This window comes from Rhipicephalus microplus, chromosome 8, assembly GCF_043290135.1.
Source record: "Rhipicephalus microplus isolate Deutch F79 chromosome 8, USDA_Rmic, whole genome shotgun sequence".
Lineage (NCBI taxonomy): Eukaryota > Metazoa > Arthropoda > Arachnida > Ixodida > Ixodidae > Rhipicephalus > Rhipicephalus microplus.
Window position 1 is genome coordinate 65,458,071 of NC_134707.1, and position 27,209 is coordinate 65,485,279.

Consider the following 27,209-nt stretch of genomic DNA (forward strand, 5'->3'; position numbering starts at 1 on the left):
TTCGGCCAGTCCGGTCAGGCTTGCAGAGAGCGGGGTTTACTCATGCACTCATGCGAAATCAATACCTGCACAAGTAATAGGTCTAAATTCTTCTACTCACCCGCTGCCTTTAGTAAACGCCCAAAAGCTTTCGCAGAAATACAAATCTCCGTGTTAGCACACCGCCGGGCGGCGCGAAACACGTGTTGTTCGATTAACCCGTCTTCGACAAAAGCTCGGTTGACTTGTTCGGCGTAGCTTACTGCGGCTTCCGTTCTGTACCCGCCACAGCTTTTGTCTTTATCTTTCACGCAGTTGACGCGAGAGCCGAGCGAGATAACTGAGCGCGATCCAACTTCTAATATAGCTGAGTGAGGGGCGAGGAGGAGTGGAGGCAGGCGCTACGAACGCAAGTCAATCACTTCTCGCGCTTCGCCTGATTTAAAATTCACAAAACAATTTACAATAAAAGACATATAAAAAAAGACAACACCTTTATAGGGGTATTCATTTTTCTTAGTTTAAAAAATTGTGATAGCCAATAAATGCGAACATCCACATCAACTTCACTGCGTTCAAACAGGTCTTAAGATCGCCGGCAAGTGCTATGAGTGGGCATGTTCCTTGAAACCGAAGCTATAGCGATGAGTTTCCGGGACTTGCCTCATAGAATAGTGAAAAAAAAAACAAGAGCAGACACTCTCATGGACCCTGGCGATTCAATACACCCTAGCGGACCCGGTGGTTGGTGAGAACAACTGCCACGCGCTTCCCGTTTCTGTTCTACTGGCATGAAGTTTGGATTATTGTGCGCAACCAACGTTTAGCTGTGACAAAATGTAACGATTTCAGACCACTTCAGTTCGCCCAAATGGCAAGGATATTGTTCGTCCTTTTGATTGAGTGGTTTTCTATTTTGTCAAGCTCACAATTGATCGTCTAAGTTTAGGTCATGGGGTAATATTTATTTCGAAGTTCTAATGGCAAAGAGATGTAGGTATTCATAATTCACTACAGCTTTATTCATCGCGCTAGTTTATGCTTGATTTTTCGGAACAAGCACTCAATCTCTATATCAATCAAAGAGACACGGCAAAGAGTGTTTGCACTGTTTTAGTTTCAAGGTGAGTTGGAGGCTGAGCATATAAAAAGCACAAAATGAGAAGAACATTGTACGCAAAATGCTTTGCTATACTGTTACATTGCACAATGTTCCCGTCTTGACGCCATGACAGCCGCAAACTGTTTTTTATTAGCGAACTTGGCCATAGTCACAAGCTTCGGAAAAAGACTACAACTGCGGGAATAAGACACCACGTAAGAAACATAGAAACACGCCTCACACGAAGCGCGACGTATGTGGGCGTGTTTGTTTCTTACATGGTGCCTTATTCACAAAGTTGAAACCTTTTTCTAATTCAATGAGCCAACTAGCCCAAAATCATGCGATTGAACAAGCTTCGCTTGAAATCACGCCTCACTTGCTGTCTCACAAACGAAAACACCGAAGGAGCCGACATCGGAGAAACATTTCCGCTCTCATGCCTGGCCTTGTCGCATGTCAGAGTGGCGGGTGCTCGAATCGGCGTGAATCATAGATGCTGTTTATGGTAGTGCAGATTAAAAAAAATAGCCACGTAAGATGTGTTGAATAAATAGCTTTTTATGTATAATGAACATGCCAAGCATGGACATATAAGTATTAGTATATAAAACACATTCAGCCAAATTGATGATAATTTTCCTGTTTTCCGCACTTGTGTTGTCGTGCGTTCGGTGAAAGCGTTAGTCTGCTACGTAGTCGTTATGCACTTCTTGAGGAAGGAAGGAAGGAAGGGAGGGAGGGAGGGAGGGAGGGAGGGAGGGAAGGAAGGAAGGCAGGTAGGGAGGGAGGGAGAAAGGAAGGAAGGAAGGGCCTGGAAACTGTGGCACACACCCACGCTAGAGGCGTGGCGATGAACAGTGTAGTTCTGACGAAATACTGGTAATTTGTTAGCTCACGTTCCTTATACGATTGATAGAGCAAGGGCAAAAAGTAAATATCAATAATGGACAATTCGAAATAATAGATATGAAAATGAAGCAGATGGTTTCAGCAAGAACATTAAAGAAACGAATGAATAAAGCAATTTAGAAAAAAAGTACTTCATTAGTATTATTATGCTTTACAGTTTGAATCTCTTTAAAGCTTTAACAAACTCCTGCGAGGAATCGGCAATTTTTCTTCACTGAATCCTAAGAAAAATGATCCTAAAGAAAGTACATTTCGAGTGCTGACTTCCAACCTTACGAGACGGAAGATGGCGTCTAATGTGATTTTGTGCAATGCAGCGTATCTTTTACAGTATATCAGATAATATTCTGTTGTCTCAGGAACTCCGCAAAACCAAGAATTGGAAGAAGCAGCCAGACCAATTCTTTGTAAATAAAAATTGAGATAAGGAGTTTGACACCTCAGAATAGTGATTGCGACTTCAACTGCATGTGTGTCAAATATTTTATTGGTCCAACGGCAAAGTAGGTGTTGAAATTTTATTGTGTTTTTTGAGGATGGCAAGGGAAATTCTTCTAACATCATTTTTTCATTTTTCTTCTAATTATGTCCCCTATAACGAATTTAGATGCTGGTTATATGTGAATAACAGGTCCATCTAACGATGACTTAGCTAATGCATACGCCATTTTAATGAGGGAAATTCCCAAAAGTTTTGGTACCCACACCAATCTATAGCTAAATGTATAAAGGGAAGGTTTTAATCTGTTTTTTTTTCTATGCCTGCCCACCGTTCCCTCAGCGAAAGGAGGTGGGATGCGACAATGGTTGCGCGACACGGCAAGTTTTGCATCTGGTGGTGCTGCAGTGCAGAAGTCATGCCGGTTGGAGCCATCCGCTAAGGTGTGTCGTTGACTCGCATTCTATCGCGAGTTCCGTGTGAATTCGGTTTTTTTCCTGCCTTTACGTTTCGCGCCCTATTTTTTGTTGACGGCCAGACTACGGTGATTGCTCGTTCCAGGCTTTTGGTCTTCTTGTATGTGTTTGTGCAATGTTATGCTAGTAAGAGCCTCTTTTCGCTTCTGAGTCGTGAATAGAAAGCGGTTCTTATTCCTAGCGTTGTTGGTTCGTGTCGTGCTAATTGCGGCTGAAGGGCCCCCTAAGAGTAGGCGGGGGCCTTCTGTACATGCACGCATTGTAACCTTGCGAACACACGTGAGCCTATTGAAATAGCCAAGACAAGCTCAAATGGTTGCATAAATGACTACGTAATGCTAGACTCGGAAAACAAAATCTGACTAGCTACATTGTATCCGCCTCCCCATTACGCCATGGATACTTGCAATACGAATTCATCACAATACAATGCGTTCATCTCCATGCAATTAGTACCCCACAAATTCATCGCCATACAATAAGTACCTCACAGAAATTTGCGTAGCATCACTTGTCTTTCGACAATGCTATCGAGAAACAAGTGAATGATCATGGTCCTTCAGTTTGAAGATGCGTAAACGAAATAATGTTCTAAACTACAGCGTGCTTACCATGACAAATGTATTATTATGCGAGACATTGATTGATATGTGGGGTTTAACGTCCCAAAACCACTATATGATTATGAGAGACGCCGTAGTGGAGGGCTCCGGAAATTTAGACCACCTGGGGTTCTTTAACGTGCACCCAAATCTGAGCACACGGGCGTACAACATTTCCGCCTCCATCGGAAATGCAGCCGCCGCAGCCGGGATTTGAACCCGCGCCCTGCAGGTCAGCAGCCGAGTACCTTAGCCACTAGACCACCGCGGCGGGGCGATATGCGAGACATTCAGCCATCAAACAACGCTAGCAAACGTGCTTTGTCGATAATCAATCGATGCGATGGTGTCCTCACCTTACCTCATTGTTATTCTTCTATAGCACTGTGTATAAAAACAGAAGCTTCTAGTCTCCAAGCACTCCATCCACCCACTAAACCTCTAAGGAAGTCAACATGAAGCTTCTTGTATTCTCTCTTGCCTTCGCCTCAGCTCTAAGCCACGTGAAGGGTGATAAGCCAGTTTGGGCGGATGAAGCGGCCAATGGGGCACACCAAGATGCATTGAAGGTAAAAAGTTTTACACTGGTGTCGATGTGTATGCACGAAGAAATATATGAAAGTGAGAAGTTCTCTTTTGGGTGAACGTAAATGCTGGCGAATGTAGTTTTTATTGTGCCGACACACCATGCGTTGTGACAACGAAAAGAACCCACACACCATCTGATATGTGCAGTGTAGGAAGTTCTCACACAAGCAGCAGATTTAGTAGTGGGGATAGAGAATAGGTAGGCAATGCTGGTCTATTTTCAACTACTTTAAAAACTATTAGATGTTCTTAGAGCGCCAATGTCCGCTGGAACATTCTATTTTATGGTTGGAGATTTATCTTTAGTGTAAAGTGCATATACATCAGTGGTAAAAGCTCTCGCGAAACATGCACTCGCGAAATGCACGTCAGGTGACCTGCACCACGGACGACATAAAACCCTCACGTAGAAGTCACAACTACAGGGACAAAATTCTCTGCCAAATCTGGTGACAGTCTGGCAACAACCATCCCCCAGTCTGGCAACTGAGATATGCAACGCCAAGCAGAACCTTGCCTTCACATAATATATTAGAAAACTGATATGGTATGACATGACTGCATGGCGAACACAACTGACAGACCCCCACTGTGGAAATCATGACATGCATGTCTTGTAACTCATGACTACACATCGCGCTCATGGTGCACTCGCGGTAGTTTCGCAAGCTTCACATACATCAAATTAGGTATTACGGGACGTGAATGATTGACAAAAGTACATGACTGGTGAAAACACAATAATCATGTGAGGACATGTATACAAGACACGCTCATGCTGTGCTCGCGAGCATTTCGCTAGCTCCAAATATACCAAATTAGATAATACGTGAAGTGAATACACAACGAAGATAAAGGACGCGTCTGAATATGATAATATTGACAAGCGTGTCACGTAAAACATGACTACAAGCTACGCTCATAGCGTGGTCGTGCCCGCTTCACTAGCTCCAGAAGTACCAAATTTATTATCACGTGATGTGAATAGAAAAAAAAGGTAAAAGACACGTCCAGACATGATAATCATGACATGTGTGTCATATAAAACATGACTACATGCTACGCTCATTGCGAGCTTTCGGCCGTTTGCTAACTCTACATATACCCAATTTGGTATCGCGTTATAAGAATAGACGACTAATGTAAATGACGCGTCCAAACATAATAATGATAGCATGCGTGTCATTGAACATGGCTGGATGCTACGCTCATAGTGGGCTCGTGGCCCTTTCGTTAACTTCACATACACCAAATTTGGCATGATGCGACGTGAAAAACAGTGAACACAAATGCCAGGCGCAAAACTAATAACCATGTCAATTGATTTACGGTATACTTTACGTCAATTTCGTAACGTTATGCTTATTTTAATGTGATATAGCAACCTTCCGCATTCGTGCTTCTCATCATCGATTCCTATTGTACGTGGGATCCACCATTTCTTTCATTTTGTGCGGAAAGGCCTGTTAAAAAACCAGACAAATATTACTTTTAAAATCAACAACAATTTCTATTTATACGTGAGTCTTTTATATTTTTATTCTACTTTTCCCATATATTACACTAATAGAACAAAAAGACAAACATGCCTTACAAACTCACCTAATATGCAACATGACTGTCAAAGTGAAAACTTCACCCCTGAGTATAACTACACGAACCATTCTCTCCAGCATATCGTTCTCCTCAGCGTCGTCTTGTTGTGCGCCGTCTCCTACCGAGAGCATTTCTCTGACAAATGGCGTTGGAGTAATGTTCCTGGCAGTGATTTCGTGAAAGCCATGCTTTGGGCAGCAGACGATTTGTGACTAGACGCCATTGACAGCCATATCGGCTCGTAATTACAATGCCCGTAGATTCTGTTTTCACGGCTCTCTATCTTCGCTATATCTGTCACAAAATATATTTAGTTATATAACGCAGACCACAGCGCCTAAATGAGAGTAACGCAAAAACAACAAAATATTTGTCAGTGGTTGACTAGATTTTTATGCAAAGTGCAGTTGACAACACATGAGGCAGATATGTAACGTTTTACGTGCGTCATATAACGCGCTTCATTACACTATTCATACCAGGCACAAGATACATTTCCTGCATGTCCAAGTGAAAACCGCTGAGCCGGCCGAACTCATATGGCGTTGCACTGGCAAGCATGAGTGCTGTGTTCTAATTACTGCAAAATGCGCGAAATATTCCGCAAGTAAACAGTACTTGAAATGCAGTCAGTACGCTATTGAATTTGGCTAAGGCGTGAAGTCCAGAGGCTGAGATGGCGGCGTAAATGAAGTGTAGCCCACCATAATATATATATATATATATATATATATATATATATATATATATATATATATCTATATATATATATATATATATATATGCAAAATTAAAATATCACACTTTTGAATTTCTTAAGAGGACTTGCTAAATTAGGTCATCATCCTTTGTGTCTCTTCTGTCAAAGAAGAGGCTTTGTGCGCCCTGCGTTGTGTGATACTAGTTCCGGGAACAGATGCTTTTCGACATGGGCACTTTGCGTGACCGTATAATAAAGTGACGCTACACTATGTAATGTCATAGCTCGTCGTCTGAGGATCACTGTGGGATGCGAATTTTTCGCTCGACTCATTTTGACACCCCCGTCGAGGGCAGTGGTCGCTTCTCAAAAATTCAATGTCGATTGGAATTCTATGTTCTCATCTTGCTACACTAATCGAGAGGATGTGGGTAGACACTGCTAAAGGGAATCTTGAGGACCCTATCTCACTAATTTTAAAGTAACTTGCTGACAATCGAAAAAGCTAAATTGAAGCTGTGAGTTAAATATGTATTTTTCTTTTCAGCATTTAAACAAGAGTATTACAGAACGTTACGACTTGTTAAATGCCACCTATAGGATCGACCCAGTGTGGGGTAATAACTTTACATGCGTGGGCGTTTCGTCTGTCAGCTTCAACGAGGATGAGAAGAGCGCTCTGGTATTCTTCTTGTTTAGGAATGAGGATGATGCGTTATTGTAAGTACCCTTTTTTTTCTTAATATATCTGAAAAATCTGCCACACAATATTGAAATCACTGTCATCCCGGCTTCGCAAAACCCTAATGAGTTGTCTCATGCTTGAGCACGCCAGTCAGCTATTTAAGCCCCACGCCTTGCAATAAATGAGAGTTTATGTTGTGACTAATCATGAGGCCCTGACCCATTTTAGGAAAGTACTCTTCATTGCCGCTCGGGCGTGAGATAGTTGCAAACTCCTCTCAGCGATCTGAATAAAAATGAATAAATCACCTTTTTCCTAATACGGGGACGTTCACAACCTTTGCCTAATGGGTTCCTCATATACCCACTGTTTTTCAATGGCCCTGAGTGTGGCCCATTGGCTGTATTCAACACTTTATGTTGAGGGTCTCCATTTAGGCGACAAAAGAAGACCATCTCACAAAGATATTACTTTACCGATGCAATATAACACTGCATTGATGAATCAATTGTCTAATCCTAGGAAGCCTACGATGATCTAAGGAGAGACTGGCTGCGGCCCTTGGCACGCCCGAGGCGCTCAGCGGGCTCCTAAAAGCCTCCCTCAAGATTGTACAAAATTTCGTGTGATTGACGGGGGCGTAACTATTACAGTACAAAACGTGACACGCCATGATATCTATGAAGGTGCAGCCACATTTCTTGGCGATCAGGCTTCAGTATTGTCTTACAATAGAGCACCACAGAAGTACTTCGAGTGCAGAAGAATGGTCGGGCCGTATGGATAGGAAACTTGAACGTAGAAAGGCTTGGCTGTTGGTCAGCAGAGCCTCGCGTCGGTAGACGTCGTTGACGCTGCGTGTCGAACTTCCATATGCATTTGCTTAGCACTATGCGAATGTCTGTTTTCTTTCGGCATCACTGTAGGAGCGAAATTTATTTTTCGCTGGTAATATAACGTGTAACCTGTCAGTCATGGAAACCGCCAATCAAATTGAGAATATAGTTTTATGAAGAACAAGACTGAAAGCAAATGTTATCCAAGAGGAAAGATAAAGCATATCGAAGTTGCATGAGAGCACTGGAGCTAGCCAGTTGACGCTAGGCTGTCCTTACTGCGTTGAACACCCCCAACCCCGGTGTTCATTCTTCTATTCGTGGGATAATATATTCTTTGTTTCGTGGTTGTTATGACGGAGAATATGGTACTTCGGTAATGAGAGTAATTTAGCAAAAAATTGAAGTTTAGAACAATGTGTACAAAATTCAAGCAAAAAGGACTGTTAGTACCCCTGTAGAATTGCTCTTGCCATTTACACTCAAAATATTTTGCCGTTACTGTCAATGTGCCGAGAAAATTGCGTATGAGCGAGCTTCATAATCACTGCATTGGTTGCTCTAAACTATGCTGATGTGGTCCAAAAAGAAGACATTTCTTGAATGAAGGCGCTATCAGTCGGAAAGCGGTTTTCTAGCCTGCCACTGCTCATGAAGTTAACGATACAACTTGGGGAAAGAAAGGGAGGTGTCACGATAGAGGACTATAGTGTAGAACAATAGGTAATTTTACGTGCTCTTTACTTTACGAAGGTGTTTACTACAAGCGAAAGTTTAGATACTACAGCATATACGTAGATAAGAAAATCGACCTGTATCGCTTAGATGCAATAGAGAGTATTTTAAATGGCGTTAGGCATTGCCTACATGTTCTAAAGCTTGCAGAAGCGTCTACTGAGAACAGGGTCAGGTGTCTGAACATTTAATAACGAATATATGTAACTGTGTTTCGGTCCTGTGCTAATGGCGCATGAAGAGGAGGCACACTGCACTTAGTATTTTGATCTAAAACCAATCTTAGGATTGTATCGCCCTGTATTTTGAAGAGACAGCCAGAATTAATGAGTCAGGGCTTTCTGGTCTATTTATAGCGGAAACAGGAGCCAAAAACCTTATTTTCAAAGACGTTCGAGAGAAATATCAGTATATTGTCGAATAGCACAGGAGAACGTTAGTGCATTTTTGTGAAATCAAATTCGAGTCAGAAATCAAATGTGTAAGGAAGTCATATTATTATCAGTTATGCGATGACTCCCAAGTGCAGTCTGGAGCTGTTCTGTATATCTTGAAACACGTTAGGGATATCTGTCGTATTCATGAAAAGGTGTTTTCATGGAGATTTACATCTGTACAATCGAATAAAAAGTAATAGTAAGAGGGCGGAATGAAATGATGCCTCTGGTACTGCGCTCGTTTGTTGGCAGCTATAACACGAAAGATCTCGACGCTTCATGTCAATTGACAGCTTTTTACACTTCCTTTGCTCCTTTCAATGTGCATCACTGAGAGGTATGTGGTATTGGTTCTGAAAGTAAGCCACTGCGCTCAGGGTAGTAATCTCGAGCAAGATAAGCTTATCACAAATCATGCGTTTTGGTCATTTTTAGTTAGAATGTGAGCACAAGCTTTCATAACGTAGAAGTAAAGAGACCCAACTGAGTATTGCGAACGCTTTTAACATAAAAAAGGCCCTCCCGTATACACTCACAGCCCCGAATTGATGGCACATCTGAATGAAGCTTCGAATTGTAAAATTGAGTGGTTGCGGTGTATTTAAGTTGTGTCTCATTTTTTCGTTAGAATGCATTGTGATAATCCTATTTTCTAAGGACTTGCCTCGAACCTTGTTCACAGAGTGACCATGCGTAGTAATCTAGAATTATGGTGATAGAACAATCGGCTTTCTTGCAACAGCACCACAAATGTAGAGTGGCATGGACCGGTAAACCCTGTGACGGTGCTTATGAGTGAAGCACACCCGGTATACAGCAATTTGCACTGCGATATCAACTGTGTACAAAAGCAACGCATGATATAGTTTACAGGTTCTCGTGAATACCCAGGGCTTAACATTTCGTTCCTTGCTTTATGAAAGAAAACTATCCTGCGATAGACTGGTTGATTGCTTCAATAAGGTTGATTAGAGTATATCGTTTTAAAAGAAGCATTTTATGATATTGTGTTCCTATATAAATGTTACTTTAACCTGGGGCTAAAGTTACACCTGCATTCTTCTTTGACAAAACTTTCAGCCAAGGCTCTTATGAAAAAGCAACTGCTGTTAAGATGTACGGTTACAGTAAGGAAAACGCCATCACATACGAAACGGGAGGTAAGTGTTGGTGTAAGGCCTACTGTACTTTTACTATTTGAGTGACCTCAAAACTGCTGCAGCTTTATAGCGCATGACAACATTCGAACAGAGAAACATGGGACGCACACATGCGCTATCTTGTAATAATGTTTATTTAGATAACAGGGAACCAGATATATAGGCAACCGTACTTTCAACAATCAATTTTGAGATCACTTTACAAATTCTGCCATCTTTGCGTACATATGATTCGTAGCGTATAATTTCGGGAACTTTTTTATGTGTTTCATCAACTTTTGTATAAAACTACACTGACATAGAAACACGCTCAATACGCTACATTACTAAGCTCTTCACTGCCATGCCAACCGCCAGCAGTTTTCTACTAGGGCCATTCACTTTTATATGCGCAATTATAATATAGAACCAAAGCACTCTTGTCTAAACAAAGCTTGATTATGTTAAACGTGCGTTCTGTGTAGGTTTGAAAATTAGGTCAGTTCAAGCTGTAAGAACACTGCTGTTCCCTCAGAAGTAATACCCACTTGCACTGTGCCTGTGCAAAGCTAATAAAAGACGACGAGCTAATTTCATTCAATTTTTTCTTCTGAAATGAGTGTCTTGACACGCCCATCGACGTACGTTGCGTTGTTAACAATCACAGAATATCCACGGAATGTACGATGATAACTGGGGCGGAGCACCGAAGAATTTTATCAATATACCGTGCGTGAATCATTCATGAATATTGCCCAGTACATCACCAAACACCGTGACCAACACTGCAAATAATGATACTAAAAAATTAATATTTGTAAGTGCTTGGTATACATCAGTTACGTCCGCCCTTCATTATAACGGTTTTATGGTGGGTGACTTGGTGGATCTGGGATGAGGCGTAGTGGGGTGTTTTCAAGGACGAAGTAGTGGGCAGTTTACAAACGTGAACTATAGGCGTTCACGTACAAACAAGGAGTACATCGAGAGGGACAATCTATGCATCTTGGACGCGCACATTTATACATGTACACGAACATCTGACATTTTCTACTGGCTACTTCTGTACAATATGTGCTATATGGTTGGTGAAGTGGTGGATCAATGATGGAGTGTATGGGGATGTTTGCAAGGACAAAGTAGTGGGCAGTTGGCAAAGGTTGAACTGTAGGCGGTCACGTAAATTTATACAAGGGCTGGACATACCGACGTCTTCAGGAGCTTGGCCCCTAAAAATCATATCATGCGCTTTTTTAGAAGTACTGTTTGCCTCTAACTGCTGATGGTTATTTTCGAAATCTAAACAGCTAGTAGAAGACACCTATATGCAAGCTATCATTTTTATGTCAAAATGCCTATTTTAGCATTTATTTAAACACAGTGGTAGTGCACAAATACTCCCTCTCATTTTTAATGCCACTTTATTAAGAGTTGTCTGCATGTTCAGCTCAAGAACATGATGAGAGGTAATGGTAAACACTGAGTGAATGTTCAATATGTCCCTGATAAAAAGACGGTAATATCCGCTATGTTCGCCATCGTAGTAGTCTGTGCTATTTTCACATTATTGTGTGCACTCTCAAATAATGTAGAGCTAACGGGGGGGGGGGGGGGGGGGGAGTTCGACTCATTCAAACGCCTCGCCATAAGTGGCTTCGCTGTGCCCGGAGAGAAACGGATCTTGGGGGTTAAGCCGACGTCAGATGAGTGGATATTTAAGGCCTTCCAAATTTCCAAATTTCCTGGCGGTGAGAGTTAAACCTGCGTAGTTACCCAACCTTGGGTAGTTATATTCGGTTATAGCGGCAATGCATGGCTGACGTCTCCAAGTGTTTACTATTCAACCTTGTAGCTTCCACACGTTGAGCTCGGTTGTGGGTGGCCACCAGCGCTACCGAATATCGCATTCCTGTATGGGACACTTTTTCCCTGCACTCCCTGATGACCACCCGAAAAGGTGGCGCACCGAAGAAAGCTTCACACTCCTGACACAAACGCAGTTGTTCCTAAAGTACCATGGCGTGCACAGCAAAAAAGAAAACAAAACAGTCCGATATATCTCGCCTTTCGTTGTTTCGAAAACGCTCACAGAAGCCATTGGGTCAGGCTACAATGTAACCAAGTTGGAAAGCGGCGGCCTCCGTTTGGAGGTACGCGACAAGCAAACTTCTATATGATAACGTATCTAAAGTTGTACATTCGGAGCCATCCCAGTTTCAGTAGGCGAACTCAGGTCTGTGAATACAGTCCGTGATTTGGTATCTGATGATGACGTCCTCCAACTATCTGAAAGTAAATTATTAGAAGGCTGGCAAGACCAGAATGTAGCGAAAGTTAAAAAATAGTCATACGACGGGGCAAGAAATAAATACCAACAACACACAGAATTATCACCTTTGGTACCAGCGATTTATCAAAATGAATTGAAACCAGCTACGGCAAGCTTCAAGTCAGGCCCTTCATACGAAATCCTTGCAGGTTTTTCAAATGCCAGCGCTTTGGATATGAATCGCAAAGCCGCAGAGGGCATGCAACTTGCGGAAATTGTAGCTCCAATGAAGACGTCTCAGAAAATTGTACTGCAGCAGCCCGCTGTGTGAACTGCGAAGGAGGCCATCCCGCCTACCTGCGATCGTGCCCATCGCAAAAAAGAAAAAAAAACAAATCCTCAAGCCTAAAGTCAAATTTAATTTATCCTTTTGAGAGGCACGCAAACGGTTCGTACTTCAACAGTCCATTCCCTTAAGGAACAAGTGCCTTATCAGCGTCCTTGTGTCCAAGGCCTACAATGCAAGTGCATTTTAATGTAGCCGCTTCAAAAGACCTCTCTTGAGAGGTCGCGCTACGCCATGCTTGTGGGTATATTACATGGTAGAAGTGGACAGCTTTTGAAAAAGCAAGCACAGACTAATTTTCGCTGCCACTTTTTTGAGGGTTGTCTTAATATTGAGCTCCGAAACATCTTGATACGTAATGGTAAAGCTCTGATAACACACTGAGTGAACGTTAAATGTGCTTCCAACAAACAAACGCTAAGATCTACTATGTTCACCATCGTAGCAGTCTGTACCATTTTCGCCTTGTTGTCTACGCTCGCAATTACTGTAGAGTATGTTAACCGCTGTTTTACATCTTGACGCAAGTAGCGCGTGATTTACTTGTGAACGCGTACTGCAACTTACAGAATACACCAGCTTCAAATCTTTTAACCGAGGTAACCTAAATGGCGTTGTTTTTAAAGACATTAGCCAATCTTGGGGCCTTTCACACCAGGTCTGTCTGACTGTTTTTCTCTCTGTCTGTACATTCGTCGGTTCGTTCGCGCTAACCATAATTTAAAAGCTCCCAACGATACGTCAATGGTTAAAACCCTCAGCAACACCCACCAATATTGCTCAAGCTTCAGTGTTCATACTTGTGCGATTGTCACTTGAAAAGCAATTATTGCGCGTATTTGAGGCACGATAACAACACGCCGATATTTTCTATGTGTGGCTTTATACAGGAGAAGGCACACATAAGTAATCATAAAGGCCCTAATGTTTTTCAAGCTACGCTGACAGGGAACGCGGTGCTCAGAAAGGCAAAAGTTTCTAACGCTTTGCTAAGACGACGCGGTGGCGGCACTTGCCCGTCGCTTTGCCCTTTACACCTTATCTTCTCCGAGACAGGCGCGCACGCCTTCTTTCGTTTTTGAAGATAACTGCCACATGCTACTCGTTTCTAACGTTCCTTTGGACTGGCATGGAGGATGGACGTGCTTTGAGCGCTCCCGATCTACTGCGACCATAGAAGGGTACGGTCTCGAATTCACCTAGACTTGAAGAAGGAACGACAGAAACTGATACGCAAGAAGCCAATCAATGAGCTAGCACTGAGAGGGAAAGTACAGGAATTCAGAGTGTCGCTGCAGAACAGGTACTCGGCTCTTAGTGAGGAAACCAACCTTAGCGTAGATACAATGAATGATAATCTGACAAGTATCATTACGGAGTGTGCAGTGGAAGTTGGAGGCAGAGTAGTTAGACAGGACACTGGCAAGCTTTCCCAGGAAACGAAGAACCTAATTAAGAAACGTCAAATCATGAAAGTAACAAGTACAACAGACAAAATAAAACTGGCAGAGCTTTCGAAGTTCCGAAAACGGAGGAAGCGTCAAAGCAGTGAAGAGGAAACTTCGGATAGGCAAAAGTCAGATGTATGCACTAAGGGACAAAGAAGGCAAAATAACTACCAATATGAATAGGATAGTTAAAATAGCGGAGCAGTTTTCCAGAGATCTGTATAGTAGCCGAGACAACCACGACCTAAATACTATAAAGACAAGCAGTAACCCAGATGACACCCCACCAGTAATGATAGAAGAAGCCAGAAAAGCTTTGGAGAGCATGCAAAGAGGCAAAGCTGCTGGTGAGAATCAGGTAACATCAGATCTGCTGAAAGATGGAGGACAGATTGTGTTAGAAAAACTAGCCACCCTGTTTACGAGGTGTCTCCTGACAGGAAGAGTACCAGGGTCTTGGAAGAACGCTAACATGATCTTAATACATAAGAAAGGAGATGACAAGGACTTGAAGAATTACAGGCCGATCAGCTTGCTATCTGTAGTATACAAGCTATATACAAAGGTAATTGCTAACAGAATAAAGAAAACATTAAAATTCAATCAACCAAAAGAACAAGCAGGATTTTGAACAGGCTACTAAACAATTGACCACATTCATACAATCAATCAGGTAATAGAGAAATGCTCAGAGTATAACCAACCACGATACATAGCCTTCATAGATTACGAGAAGGCGTTTGATTTTGTAGAAATATCAGCCGTCATGCAGACACTGCGGAATCAGGGCGTAGATGAAGTATATATAAACATTCTGTAAGAAATCTACAGGGGATCAACTGCTACCATAGTGCTTCATAAAGAAAGCAACAGAATACCAATCAAGAAGGGTGTAAGGCAGGGGGACACAATCTCCCCAATGCTATTTACCGCGTGCTTACAGGAGGTTTTCAAATGCCTAGAATGGGAACAGTTAGGGAAAAGAGTTAATGGAAAATACCTTAGTAACCTGCGCTTCGCCGATGACATTGCATTGCTGAGTAACTCAGGGGACGTGTATCAACTCATTATTACGGAGTTAGACAAGGAGAGCAGAAAGGTGGGTCTTAAAATTAATCTGCAGAAAACGAAAGTAATAAACAACAACCTCGGAAAGGAGCAGCGCTTCGAGATAGGTAATAGTGCACTTGAAGTTGTAAAAGACTATGTCTACTTAGGGCAGGTAATAACCGCAGAGCCGAACCACGAGATTGAAGTAACTAGAAGAATAAGAATGGGGTGGAGCACATTCGGCAAGCACTCTCAAATTATGACAGGAAGATTGTCACTATCCCTCAAGAGGAAGGTATATAACAGCTGTATCTTGCCGGTAGTTAGCTACGGAGCAGAAACGTGGAGACTTACAAAGAGGGTTCAGCTTAAATTGAGGACGCCGCAGCGAGCAATGAAAAAAAAATGGTCGGTGTAACCTTAAGAGACAAGAAGAGAGCAGAGTGGATTAGGGGAAAAACGGGGGTTAAGGATATCGTAGTTGAAATAAAGAAGAGGAAAGGGACATGGGCCTGGCATGCAGCGCGTAGACAGGATAACCGCTGGTCATTAAGGGTAACTGACTGAATTCCCAGAGAAGGCAAGCGGGTTAGGGGGCGACAGAAGGTTAGGTGGGCAGATGAGATTAAGAAGTTTGCGGGTATAAATTGGCAGCAGCAAGCACAGGACCGGGTTAACTGGCGGAACATGGGAGAGGCCTTTGTCCTGCAGTGGACGTAGTCAGGCTGATGATGACGATGATGATAGACTGCGGAAATACGTGAGTTTAGATGTTTTGAGCCTGTTTTTACAATCAATAAGGCAGCAGTTAAAACCTTTGTAGCACTTATTACATTGTGTGTCTTTTTCGCGTGTCAGTCACCCAGTCACCAGGTAATTACTAGTTCGTGTGTCTTGGTTTGTTTGTGTTTTTTCTTGCCACCCCGTGGGGGAGGTGCATGTAGACGGAACACGCAATGTTTTGTAGCAGAGCTCAGACTTTTTTTTTCGTAGAGCAGGGTTTGTCGTACGCCGTGTTTTTTTTTCAGGATGTGGGGTGGGTTTGAAAATGAACCCAAGTGGAGACGTGAATGAAGAGGAGGCTGATCCCAAGTGTAGGCAATGTGAGGTAGAGAAAAAAATGCAGAAGTTGATGGTTGCTGAGAGTGAATGGCTGATGAGAATCACCGAGCTGGAGACTGCGTTGGTGACTGAGCAAGAGAAAACGAGGACTATAGGAGAAAGACTCAAGTCCGCCGAGAGGGCACTAGCGAAGGTGAACACAGGAGCGGCCGATGGAGAGAACGGTAGGGCAATGGTAACCAGAACGGCGGAGAAGAAAGAACAAGCAAGTTTGGAAAAAGCAGGTTCAGCCGCTTCACTGGCCGCATGACCCAGCTTCAGCGAACTAGTGGTAGGGCTGGGAGGGGACAAAGCAGCCGGCGTCACAGATGCGAAAAACCCCCAGGTGCAGGACGCTCCAGCTGAAAAGTCACAGCAATCAAATTCAAGTCGATACGCAGAAGCAATCAAAGATAGCGTAAAAGGTGACAAGAGTAGGGACGTTGCGAGGACGCAAGCTGGAAGCAGTCATGAGGCGTGCGAGTGCAAAACTCAGAACTACAGCTGATGAACAAAACCTCGTGATTATTGCAGGCGGTTTACTTATTTAGTATATACTGCGAACCTTAGATGGTCTAAGCAGGAAGGGCACATCGCATTAAAAAAACAGGAATAACATGGACCATACATAATGCAATTCACTCTACTTAATTCACAATGAATGGGGATCACATAATTTGTTCCAATCAGACACTGTTTGTGGAAAGAAAGAATACAGAAAGACATCAGTTCTCGCAAAGTTTGGGGTAAGCAAATTGGGATGGTGATGTCGGGTCTGCCTAGTTGATAGAGAAGGTAGATACGATGATGGATCAATGGCGATTTTATTGTTAAGTAGCAAGAAAACGAAATAAAGCCGTTCTTTTAGTCTGCACGAAGCAATTGGCTTAATGCCATTTGTGGTCATTATTGCAAAGGGTGATTAATCCAGAGAGTGATTATTCCAGAGGGTTTAAACGATGTCCTAAATGAAGATATGGCAGGACTTGCGACCAAAGTTGCGAAAGGGGTCCAAGACATGCGCGCCATTTCTCCTCAGGTAGAGGTGAAATATGCACAATACCGGAGGTACCGGTGCGTGACGGCATCCTGCGAAGAGCGGTTGTCAACGCAAATGAAGAGATATGGCGGGTGAGTCGAGAGAAGGGCTTTCAGGTGGTGGAATTATAGAGGGAGGTGCATAGGTGGGGTAGTTTTCAACGAGACAGAATTCGATTCCGTAGGAGGCTAGGTCAAGAGGTGGCTTTGCGACTTGCAGGACGCGCAGCAGCTTTTTCGGGGGGCACGTGGGCTCTTCGGGGTGCAGGATAGCTAGTAACGAGGAACACAACCAGGGGGACGCTTTGACAGGTGGTATAGTCAGACACGAATCCCAAGTGGCACAAATAACCAAGAATGGTAGAGTCCGGGGCAGAAATCGACGTAGCCACGAGGGCCGAGCCCATTCAGACGTAGGGTATATTAACATGCAAGGTGGCAGGAATAGGCTGAAGTGGGAAGAGATAGAACAGCTAAGAGAGGAGAGACCGATGGTAAATGGTTTTGTAGAAACACATCTTAGAGATGTGGAACAACCTCCTAATAATGTGGACTACGCGTAGGATGATTGTAGTGGAACAGATGGCAGGAGAAAGGAGGGTGGAATTGGGGCAATAATTCATAAAAGTACAGACTGGCAAAGGGTCAAGCAGGAGTGCAAGGAATATTAATGTCTAAAAGAAAAAGTGGCAGGGCAAATGACGCTCCTTGGTTTTGTATACTTGTGGACCAGGGCAAAAGCTAGAGAGGAAAATCAACAAATGATGCAGTGCATAGGAAATGACATTGATGAACTAGAAGAAGAGTGTGAGGTAAGTATATTAGAAGATATGAATGTCCGCATAGAAGATATGGATGGATATACTGACCCAACAGGGAGAATGCTAATGTATATGTGTGAAAAGCATGATTTAATCATTTGCAAGAGCACCGAGGATTGCGGAGGACAAATAAAATGGGTGGGAAGGCTGCAGTCGTTTATAGATTACGTAATAATGTCACATATGATGTGAGATTGGCTAAGGGTGATGAGCTTAGATGAATATGGGTCCAGATTCTCAGGCATTGATAACAAACGTACCAAGCTTAGTTTTGGAAGAAAAATGGAATTGAAAGGGCCGCATTACGAGCAACCACATGGCAATACTTATTCAGAAAGGCAAAGAGAAATAGCAACTTAAGATATTGTGAAAATAAGCACCGAGGATACTAAAACAAAGTGGATGCACACAAATAGAACTCGATTGTTTGAATTAGAGCTTGCTAAAGTACGAGTCAAAATCAACCGGGAAAAGCAGGCACAAACTCAAGAGCTGGTGGAATGAGGAAGTTAAGGGAGCCATAGTAACACGTCAGGAAGCCTAGAGGGAACAAAGGTATGCTAAAGAGGGGGGTGAACCGGAGGATTATGTCAAAAGAAAACTTTTTCAGAAACTTTTTCAGCTGTAGTAGGGAAGCTTCCGATTTGATTATTGAAAGATTCAAAGAAAGGGGGCCCAATGGATGGCAGAAGTAAACAAAAAGGACAGAAAGGCAGCTGCGAACTTTTGGAGCCATGTCGATTCTCCGAGTATCAAGAGAAGCATGAAACAGGGGTTTATAACTACAGTTCAATGGGTCCGACTAAAAGGGGATTAGGCAATGGAATATATAAAAATAATGATGACGGAAAATTTAAACACCAAGAAAGCGCTACATGCACCCTACCATATGAGGATAGACCAATTAGCACAGTGGCGCCACTGGGACAGCGAGAGTGGGAAAGGGCCGAGAAAAGAGTTCCTACTAGCACATCAACAGACCCTGATGGCATTTCAATCATGCTAATAAAGAAACTAGGACCAAACTCTAAGCAAATATTAAGAGAGGCAGCGAACAAAGCTATAGTGAATGCTGAAGCTCCCAATGGGTGGAAAATAAGCAGGAGGAGCATGATCTATAAAGGAAATAGGGACAAAGCCGATATAAACAACTACCGTCCTATAGCAGTGACGTTAGTAGTTTACAGGCTGGTGATGCAGACAGTAAGGAAATACTGCAGACATGGGTGGAGACTAGGGGGTGCTGGGAGAACTACAAAATGGGTTCCGTAAATGAAGGAGGTTGGAGGACAATCTGTTTTCATTGATGCAGTGTATTGATATAGCGGAAAAACTACAGAGGTCCCTGTGGTTGGCATTTCTAGATATCAAGGGAGCATACGACAGTGTAATTCAAGAAGACTTGTGTAGAATACTGGACACACTAGATGTGGAAGATGGAAGAAATAATGTTTTAAAGGTTATCTATAAAAGTAACAAAGTAGTTATCAAATAGGAACAACAGGTATCTGAACCTATAGAGATCCAACGCGGGCTTCTACAGAAATGTCCCTTGTCACCTCTGTTGTTTATGCTGTATCTCCAGGGACTTGAAGCCAAATTAGAGGGGAGTCGACTCGGATTCAGCCTCTCTTTTTCCAAGCAAGGAAAACACATTGAACAGTCATTACCAGCATTGATGTGTGCAGATGATGTAGTATTAGTAGACGACAACAAGGAAATTTCTAGGAATTGATAGACATGTGTGGTTTTGAAGGAGATATGTAAAATTTGAAATCAGCAGGGAGAAATCGGCTGTCATAATTTTTAATGATAACAAAGGCAGTGAGCATAAGATACAGGAAGTGAGGCTAGAAATAGTGGATGAATACAAGTATTTGGGCGTAATGGATAAATTCACTTCAATTCAATTTTCAAAATTTGTTTTATTGTTTTCTTGTACAAGACAGAAGAAACAAAAGGATGTTGGGGCTAAAGGCATATAGCCTGACAGAAGACCCAACACCCTTGTACACTGTACGTACATCAAAAAATAAAAATAAAAAACAGCTTTCGCGGCATCCAGACCTTTATGAACAAAAGAAGCAACAGAGCAAAGAATATCTGACAAAAATATCCTGTTACATTGAATCTGACTGATTATAAAAATCTTGTAACATAATTACTACATAGCATACTTAAATAACAATCACTCAGGAAGGAATCAGACTAGAACATTAGAGACATGTGATACATACCATTATATTTTATAGTGAATAAAATACATGTAGTACAAGATTTCCATCGCCCGACTACTACCATTGCTAACATTAGTATTCTTTAGGATCCATCAAAAAAGTATGTTTTCCTGCATTAGCACTTCTTTAACTTGTACCTTAAATGCTTTTTCTGTACAATCAAAATTAAGCTTATGTTCTAATTTGTTTAATATACAAGTTGTTTGATGGGTAAAAGTTTGTTTACCATAATTTGTTCTTGTTCGTTGTGGATGGCACAAGATTTGGCGGATATGATAAGTATGTTGTCTAGCTCCTTCGTTGGGCTCATACAGTTTTTGGCTGAATATGATTTGCAATATTTTCATATATTAGACTTGATCGGCACGAAGCATATGATATTTTTGAAATAAAGGTGCTGTCCGCAAGTTTGCGTAATTTGCTTCGTGTTTGCAGTATATGCGGAGAACCCTTTTTTTAGAAGTACAAGTTTCTTGTAGTTAGTTTTGGTAGTTGTTCCCCACACCAGACCTCCATAGCACAGCTTAGAATAAAAAGGCAATGGTATAGCTGTTGTTTCAGCCATAGGGGACTCGGTTTAGAAATTCTGTGCATAATACCAATGCTTTTTGATAAGTCTACACATAGTTGGCTAATATGCGCGTTCCAACTTGACTCTTCAATAAACGTTACCCCAAGAAACTTCTGGTAACTCACTTGCTGCAGTTTCATTCCTGCATAAGTAATGGTTATTTCCATATTGATGGATGTATTGAGCGACCTGAATATAATGTATTTTGTTTTTTCAGCGTTTAATTGCAATTTCTTTCGATTCATCCAGCAAGCTAGTGATACAAGGTAGTGGTTCACACTGTATTCTAATTCATTCAGGGCCCGTGATTTTAAAAAAATAGATTGGTGTATTCGGCGTACATTATTATTTCTGGGGATTCAGGCATATTAACTATATCATTTACGAAAACTATGAATAATAACGGACCTAGCTTAGAGCCCTGAGGGACGCCTTGTTCAAGCGTTAGATAACTAGATGAAACATCCTGCATACGTACGAACTGTTGACGATTATTTAAATAGCTTATCAGCAACCGATTTGCAACACCCCTAATTCCGTACTTCTCTAACTTCTGTAACAAAGTTTTGTGATCTATAGAATCAAATGCCTTCTTTAGATCTAAAAGTAGACCAAGCGTATAGTTTTTGTCTTCAATATCAGTTATTATTTTATCTTTGATATACAAGAGTGCTTGTTCAGTGGATTTATTCTTTTGGAAGCCATACTGACTCGTTATAATTACCTTGCGTGCGTTTAAAAGTGTAACTAATTGGACGTAAATGACGGGGCTGTGTATCTAAGGGAGCACGAAAAACACGTAATTACTAATGGTATCAAGAATGCAGCTGTATTGAAAAATAGGGCACTGTCGAACTACAATAGGTATAGTGTAGTGAGAGAGATTTCAAAAGGTGTCTTGGTCCCTGGTTCGACGTTCGGCAATGCGGTCTTGTGCATGAAATCAGAACTTCAAGCAAGATTGGAAATTAAACAACGGGGCATAGGTAGACTTGTTTTGGGAGCACACGAAAATATCCCAAACCAGTTGGTAAAGGGAGACATGGGATAGACATCGTTTGAATGCAGCAAAGCTAGCAGCAAGAGAGAATTCGTTAAGTCATTAAGAAAATGGGAGAGGAGCGTTGGACTAAGAATGTTTTCAGTTACTTGTGCATGAAGAATGTCGATGCTAAATGTAGGAAATGAACTCGAAAATTGTCACGCAAGTATTTAGACAACAGCAGAATCCCAAGCCATAAGTAAACATTGGTTAAGACGAGGGTGAAGAAAACAGAGGTAGACGAGAATGTTCACGACGAGAATGCTCACGGGAATGCAGACGGGAATGCTCACGAAATCATCACTGGCGACCTGCCGAACTTTTAGGCAGGAACTTGCAAGGAAAAAGATCTGCAATAATCTCGGGGTAGTTATTTACTCTTCGAGGCCAGAACGGGACTATCGTGGACCAAGGCATGCCGAGCAAAATACCAAGGCACAGACACGGTATGTAGTGCGGGTGGAGAGGAGGAGGAAACGGCTGAACATTTGATAATGTTCTTTAAAGGGCTCCACCCTATAGTAGAAGAAAATGACGCGAAATTTTCAAAGCATTGGGGTTAGGGACAGTGAAGGCAAAATGGACATCACATGGGTGCAAATAAACAGGAGGACGCCAACTGATTGGTGGCCACAATCGAGGCGCGAGTGAAATTTATTTCCTAAACACACAGTGATAGTACTTAACTGGCTGGTTAGGTGGCGTAAGCCACCGCCTGCTCTAAAGGGAACAGCCGGATACATAAATCCATGAAGTCATCCTTAATGTGCTCATTCGCCTTCGCTTCACCAATTAAGACTCTCTAACGCAGCGCTTCCAGAATACAATTCACCAATTGTTTCACACAGAATATCAAATAAACGTTTTGTTCACTCTCTCCACACGCAAGACTATCTTCTTTCGACGAGATTTGCAGTGAAACATGCAGATACGGGGCCAATTATTTTTTCTTGTTTAATATCCCCCTTTTCTCTCGGTGAAATACAGAAAAACAGGAAATTTACACTTTTTTACCGACCATGGAAACAACTTCTGTGTGTTGTGAAACAATGAGTTTTTAAACAGTGATAGTTAAGGTCTCCGGAGCACAAATAGCAGATTAAAGCTGATTTCTATACATTATCAATTGGTTTCCAGCTCTTGATATTATCACGTGCAACTTGACGCCAGCCGGTGACAATAAGAGCGCTGCACACTCGCCGTAATTGTTTAGAGTGACGCTGGTTAGCACTTCACGAAATTCATAAAGCAGATACATAGTCAAGTAGATGTGCAATCCACTACATATTTACTTCATTTGGTAAAGCATCGGACGCACATAATCAAGGTGGCAGGTTGAAGCCATTGAAATCCCATAAGATGAATTGGCTCGATTACAAACTCTCACGATATCGTATGCCTTTTCTTTTAAAAACTTTGAAATTGTTATGCATTATTGTCATGTTCGCTTGTAGGTGGACAAAACTTCACAGATGTCCTCGCATTCTCTGACGACAATTGCTATGTGGTCTACGCTCTTGGCGCTAACGGAACTGAGGGAGGTACGTAATTTTAGGGACTTGCATTTCTACCAGAGATTGTGACACAGCGCTCTTTGGAAGGTGTTGCGCATTTTCCTGAAGTATAAACTTCGACTGCTTCAAAAAATGAGTTACTAGATGACTGTCTTTCATCTGTTTTTCTGTTTGCTTAATATGGGACATTGTACACGAGTTTCCGATTTCCGACAATCAGGGATAGATGAAATTCATATTAATATTTTCCTGCACGCATTGGTGATGGCATTTAAAACAAGTGCACTTGCAGAATAGTTCGTGTCACTCTTTTTGTGTCATACGAAGCTTTGTCTGTGCTTTATTCGTAGAATCGCATGGTTGATGACACACAGGCAAATGTTTCTAGAGATAAAATTGTTGGCCTTTACTAGAAAACGTAACATGAGCTGTGCGAGTAGTTCCTATTTAAACGTTGTTTTCTAGTGCTGTTCCTCATTCACTCTCTGGGCGTTTTCTGAAACATCACTGTAAGAAACCCTAGCGGTGTATACGAAGACGCTTCTTTTGCTGAATTTTATAGTTAGTCTAGGCCACCAAAAGCATACTCCAATTTTTATTTACAGGGACAATAAAATACGCGAATTTATTGTGTGAATCTAAAAAAAAAGCAGATGCACTAGGGCTAAGTATTTAACAAAAGTAAATGTATTTGACCCGCTAATCTTTGTAAACACTGTCAATTTTTATACGCACATAAAAAGTTGGTATTTATGAGTTTGTCTCTATAGCGTTAAAACCGAAAAGTTTGTACGTATAAGAAGCATATCTCTATATAAATAACGCCCAAGATTTATAATGCTTGCTTCACTCACTGATACTTAGACTCCATGGAAATATAATTACCAACAGCTGACACAAAAAATTTTATGATGAACAGAACCTCAGTATGATTAAGAAGCATCAGCTGGGATCAGAGCCTTTGAAGATGCTGGTAACACTCAAAGCTAATATTACCGATGGAAATAATACCATCATGCAACGAGAACACATCGGACACAGTGCTTTTTGTGTGCACCACGTTAGTGTAACGCTATATTTGTGATATCAGAAACATTGTTTTGGTTGTCAAAGCTTGAACGCTTTCAAATATATATTGTTCTGCTACACACTTTGCGCATTAAATTCTTATCTGATAAATGACGAGAGATGCGTAAATTATATTTTCGTCGCCGTGTTTGTTTAAAAGTATGAAAAATTGAAAATTTGGAACCAAGCGTCACCATTACCAATACTATTTTTTCAATTGTTCCTAAAGATGCATGGTTGCACCTTGTCTTGTTGTCATTGGTTTAGGGCTTACAAAAACTTGTTTGTCGTATTCTGTGACACTAATTAACTTGCATTCTATTTCAGGTTACGAACTATGGGTAACTGATTTCAATAATGTTCCAACCTGTTGTCTCGAGAAGTTCAATGAGTACGCTGCTGGTCTACCGGTACGGGGCGTATACACAAGAGATTGCATTCCAGAATTAGATTAATTATACTTTGAACGGTAAAACGTCTTATTGTCAACATTTACCCCGAGGACTTTGTGCAGCGCGTTCGACGATGGAAGTTGTATAGGCTTCTGATGATGGATTTTCGCCCCGCCGCGGTGATCTAGTGGCTAAGGTACTCGGCTGCTGACCCGCAGGGCGCGGGTTCGAATCCCGGCTGCGGCGGCTGCATTTCCCATGGAGGCGGAAATGTTGTAGGCCCGTGTGCTCAGATTTGGGTGCACGTTAAAGAACCCCAGGTGGTCTAAACTTCCGGAGCCCTCCACTACGGCGTCTCTCATAATCATATAGTGGTTTTGGGACGTTAAACCCCATATATCAATCAAATCAATGATGATGGATTTTCTGCTCACTGCCAACGGTCAGCACGAGTAGTTAGAAATAAAAACCTTCTGCAGGCCGAATACAGTGTTTGACTTCAAATTATCGGATGTTTTGTGCGCCGTAACAACAGCCATTTGAACCCGACTTGTCTCGAATAATTAATGCTTAATGCAAAACAAGTGTTGTTTTGGAAGAATTGAAAAAAAAATTGAACCAAAATATATTTTGCTTAGGTTGACCGCAATGACGCCACGTGTCGATCCCTTACATCGCCAGCACCAACAAAGCAATAGCCCGTTTTATGATCTAAGCATCCAGATGCTCACAGCGTGGAAGATGCTCAAGGTTTCATGCACCACATGTCGTGTGACGACTGCCACGCTTCATACGTTGGAGAATACAAATAACTTTCACGAAGGGACGTGGCACCACGAGAACGAACTCTGTAAACTTAACATCGAACCGAGCGCAGTAGCAGAACACTACGAGCGGTATTACCATCACCTCCGATTCTGGAGAATGATGAAAACCTCGCCGACAAATCGACCTTCAATCCTAGCACATTCAGCAAACATCGGGGAACATCAAACTACTTCGCAGGGAAGTTGCCTTCTTTATACATAAAAGGCATGAGACGAGTCACAGCGAGCTTTCGACGCACTGTAAAGAAGAGTGTATAAGGGCTGCGCATCTCAGGCCTTCTCACCCTCGAAGAAGATGCAGGCCCGGTGTTTGAAATGTCAGTAATCTTTGAGAAATAGATTTTTTTAGTTTTCCGGTTCCTTCAGTTTCTATTTCAACTAGCCAGACTGTGCCAAAGGTTCACTTTTGACTTGAAGCATGTCCCAATCAACCACGTGTCTTTACTAACTACATTGGAGCGTTGCCAATAACCTGTTCACTGCGGATTGTAAAACCAGGTTAATACACGACAAACGCTGCCGCACTGTGACTTTAGCGGAATGTTACTGCATACATGCATGGTTAGCAGTACGAACTAGAACAAGGAGTTTATGTTTATTTACGGGTTACTTGTACTGACCTGATACGAGCAGGGCGTATTTATTTGCCACACATACCTAACGCTTCAGTACTAGTCTTTTGAGCATTTGTACCCAGCCAGAGGCATGGCGCTACGGCACCTGAATGTAAGTAACGCAGCTTTCTGGGCAAGTTGCTTCATAGTAAAAGCAAAAAAAAGCTAAAATCCACACGAAGACAGCGAAAAACATCCGGTCGTAAGTTCCATGCTTGTCCTAAGTGGTCGTTCTTTTCGCTGTTTCTTTGTGGGTTTTCGCTGGTTTATTCTTCCTTGTATGGCCTTAGTGTCAACGCACCGTTCCATCAGATATTGGAAGTGATTGTACCTACAGCTAAGGGCGGGTTAATGAACCGCAGATGATTTACCCTAACCCAGAGAATTTGACAATGACATGTATCTCAATCAAAATGTTGTTTCCCTATGTGATATCACACCGGTTGTTACTATTGCCTCATTTGTGATATATATATATATATATAAATATATATATATATATATATATATATATATATATATATATATATATATATATACAGAAGAATAACTTCGGGTGCCGCATGGTTATATATATGAAAGTAGATGCGCTTTCACATAACAACTGTTTATTGTGCCGACGTTTTGACAGGAACCCCGTCTTTT

At 42.0% G+C, this 27,209-nt stretch overlaps 1 protein-coding gene across 1 annotated transcript; it reads left to right on the top strand.

The window, feature by feature from the left end:
* The first annotated feature begins 3,732 nt into the window (after positions 1–3,732).
* Positions 3,733–25,508, top strand: LOC119165456 (female-specific histamine-binding protein 1-like). The gene is made up of 5 exons (XM_037417633.2): positions 3,733–4,079; positions 6,942–7,114; positions 10,168–10,247; positions 23,604–23,690; positions 25,059–25,508. Exons 1-5 carry the CDS (start codon positions 3,966–3,968, stop codon positions 25,184–25,186), a joined length of 582 nt encoding a protein of 193 aa, XP_037273530.2. The 5' UTR covers positions 3,733–3,965; the 3' UTR covers positions 25,187–25,508.
* The last annotated feature ends 1,701 nt before the right edge of the window (positions 25,509–27,209 follow it).

What these genes read in the sequence shown, in the direction of transcription:
- LOC119165456 (XM_037417633.2), top strand. Translation starts at nt 3,966, where the DNA reads ATGAAGCTTCTTGTATTCTCTCTTGCCTTCGCCTCAGCTCTAAGCCAC. An exon ending in CACACCAAGATGCATTGAAG is followed by an intron (nt 4,080 to 6,941) that starts GTAAAAAGTTTT and finishes TTTTCTTTTCAG; the next exon opens with CATTTAAACAAGAGTATTAC. An exon ending in AATGAGGATGATGCGTTATT is followed by an intron (nt 7,115 to 10,167) that starts GTAAGTACCCTT and finishes CAAAACTTTCAG; the next exon opens with CCAAGGCTCTTATGAAAAAG.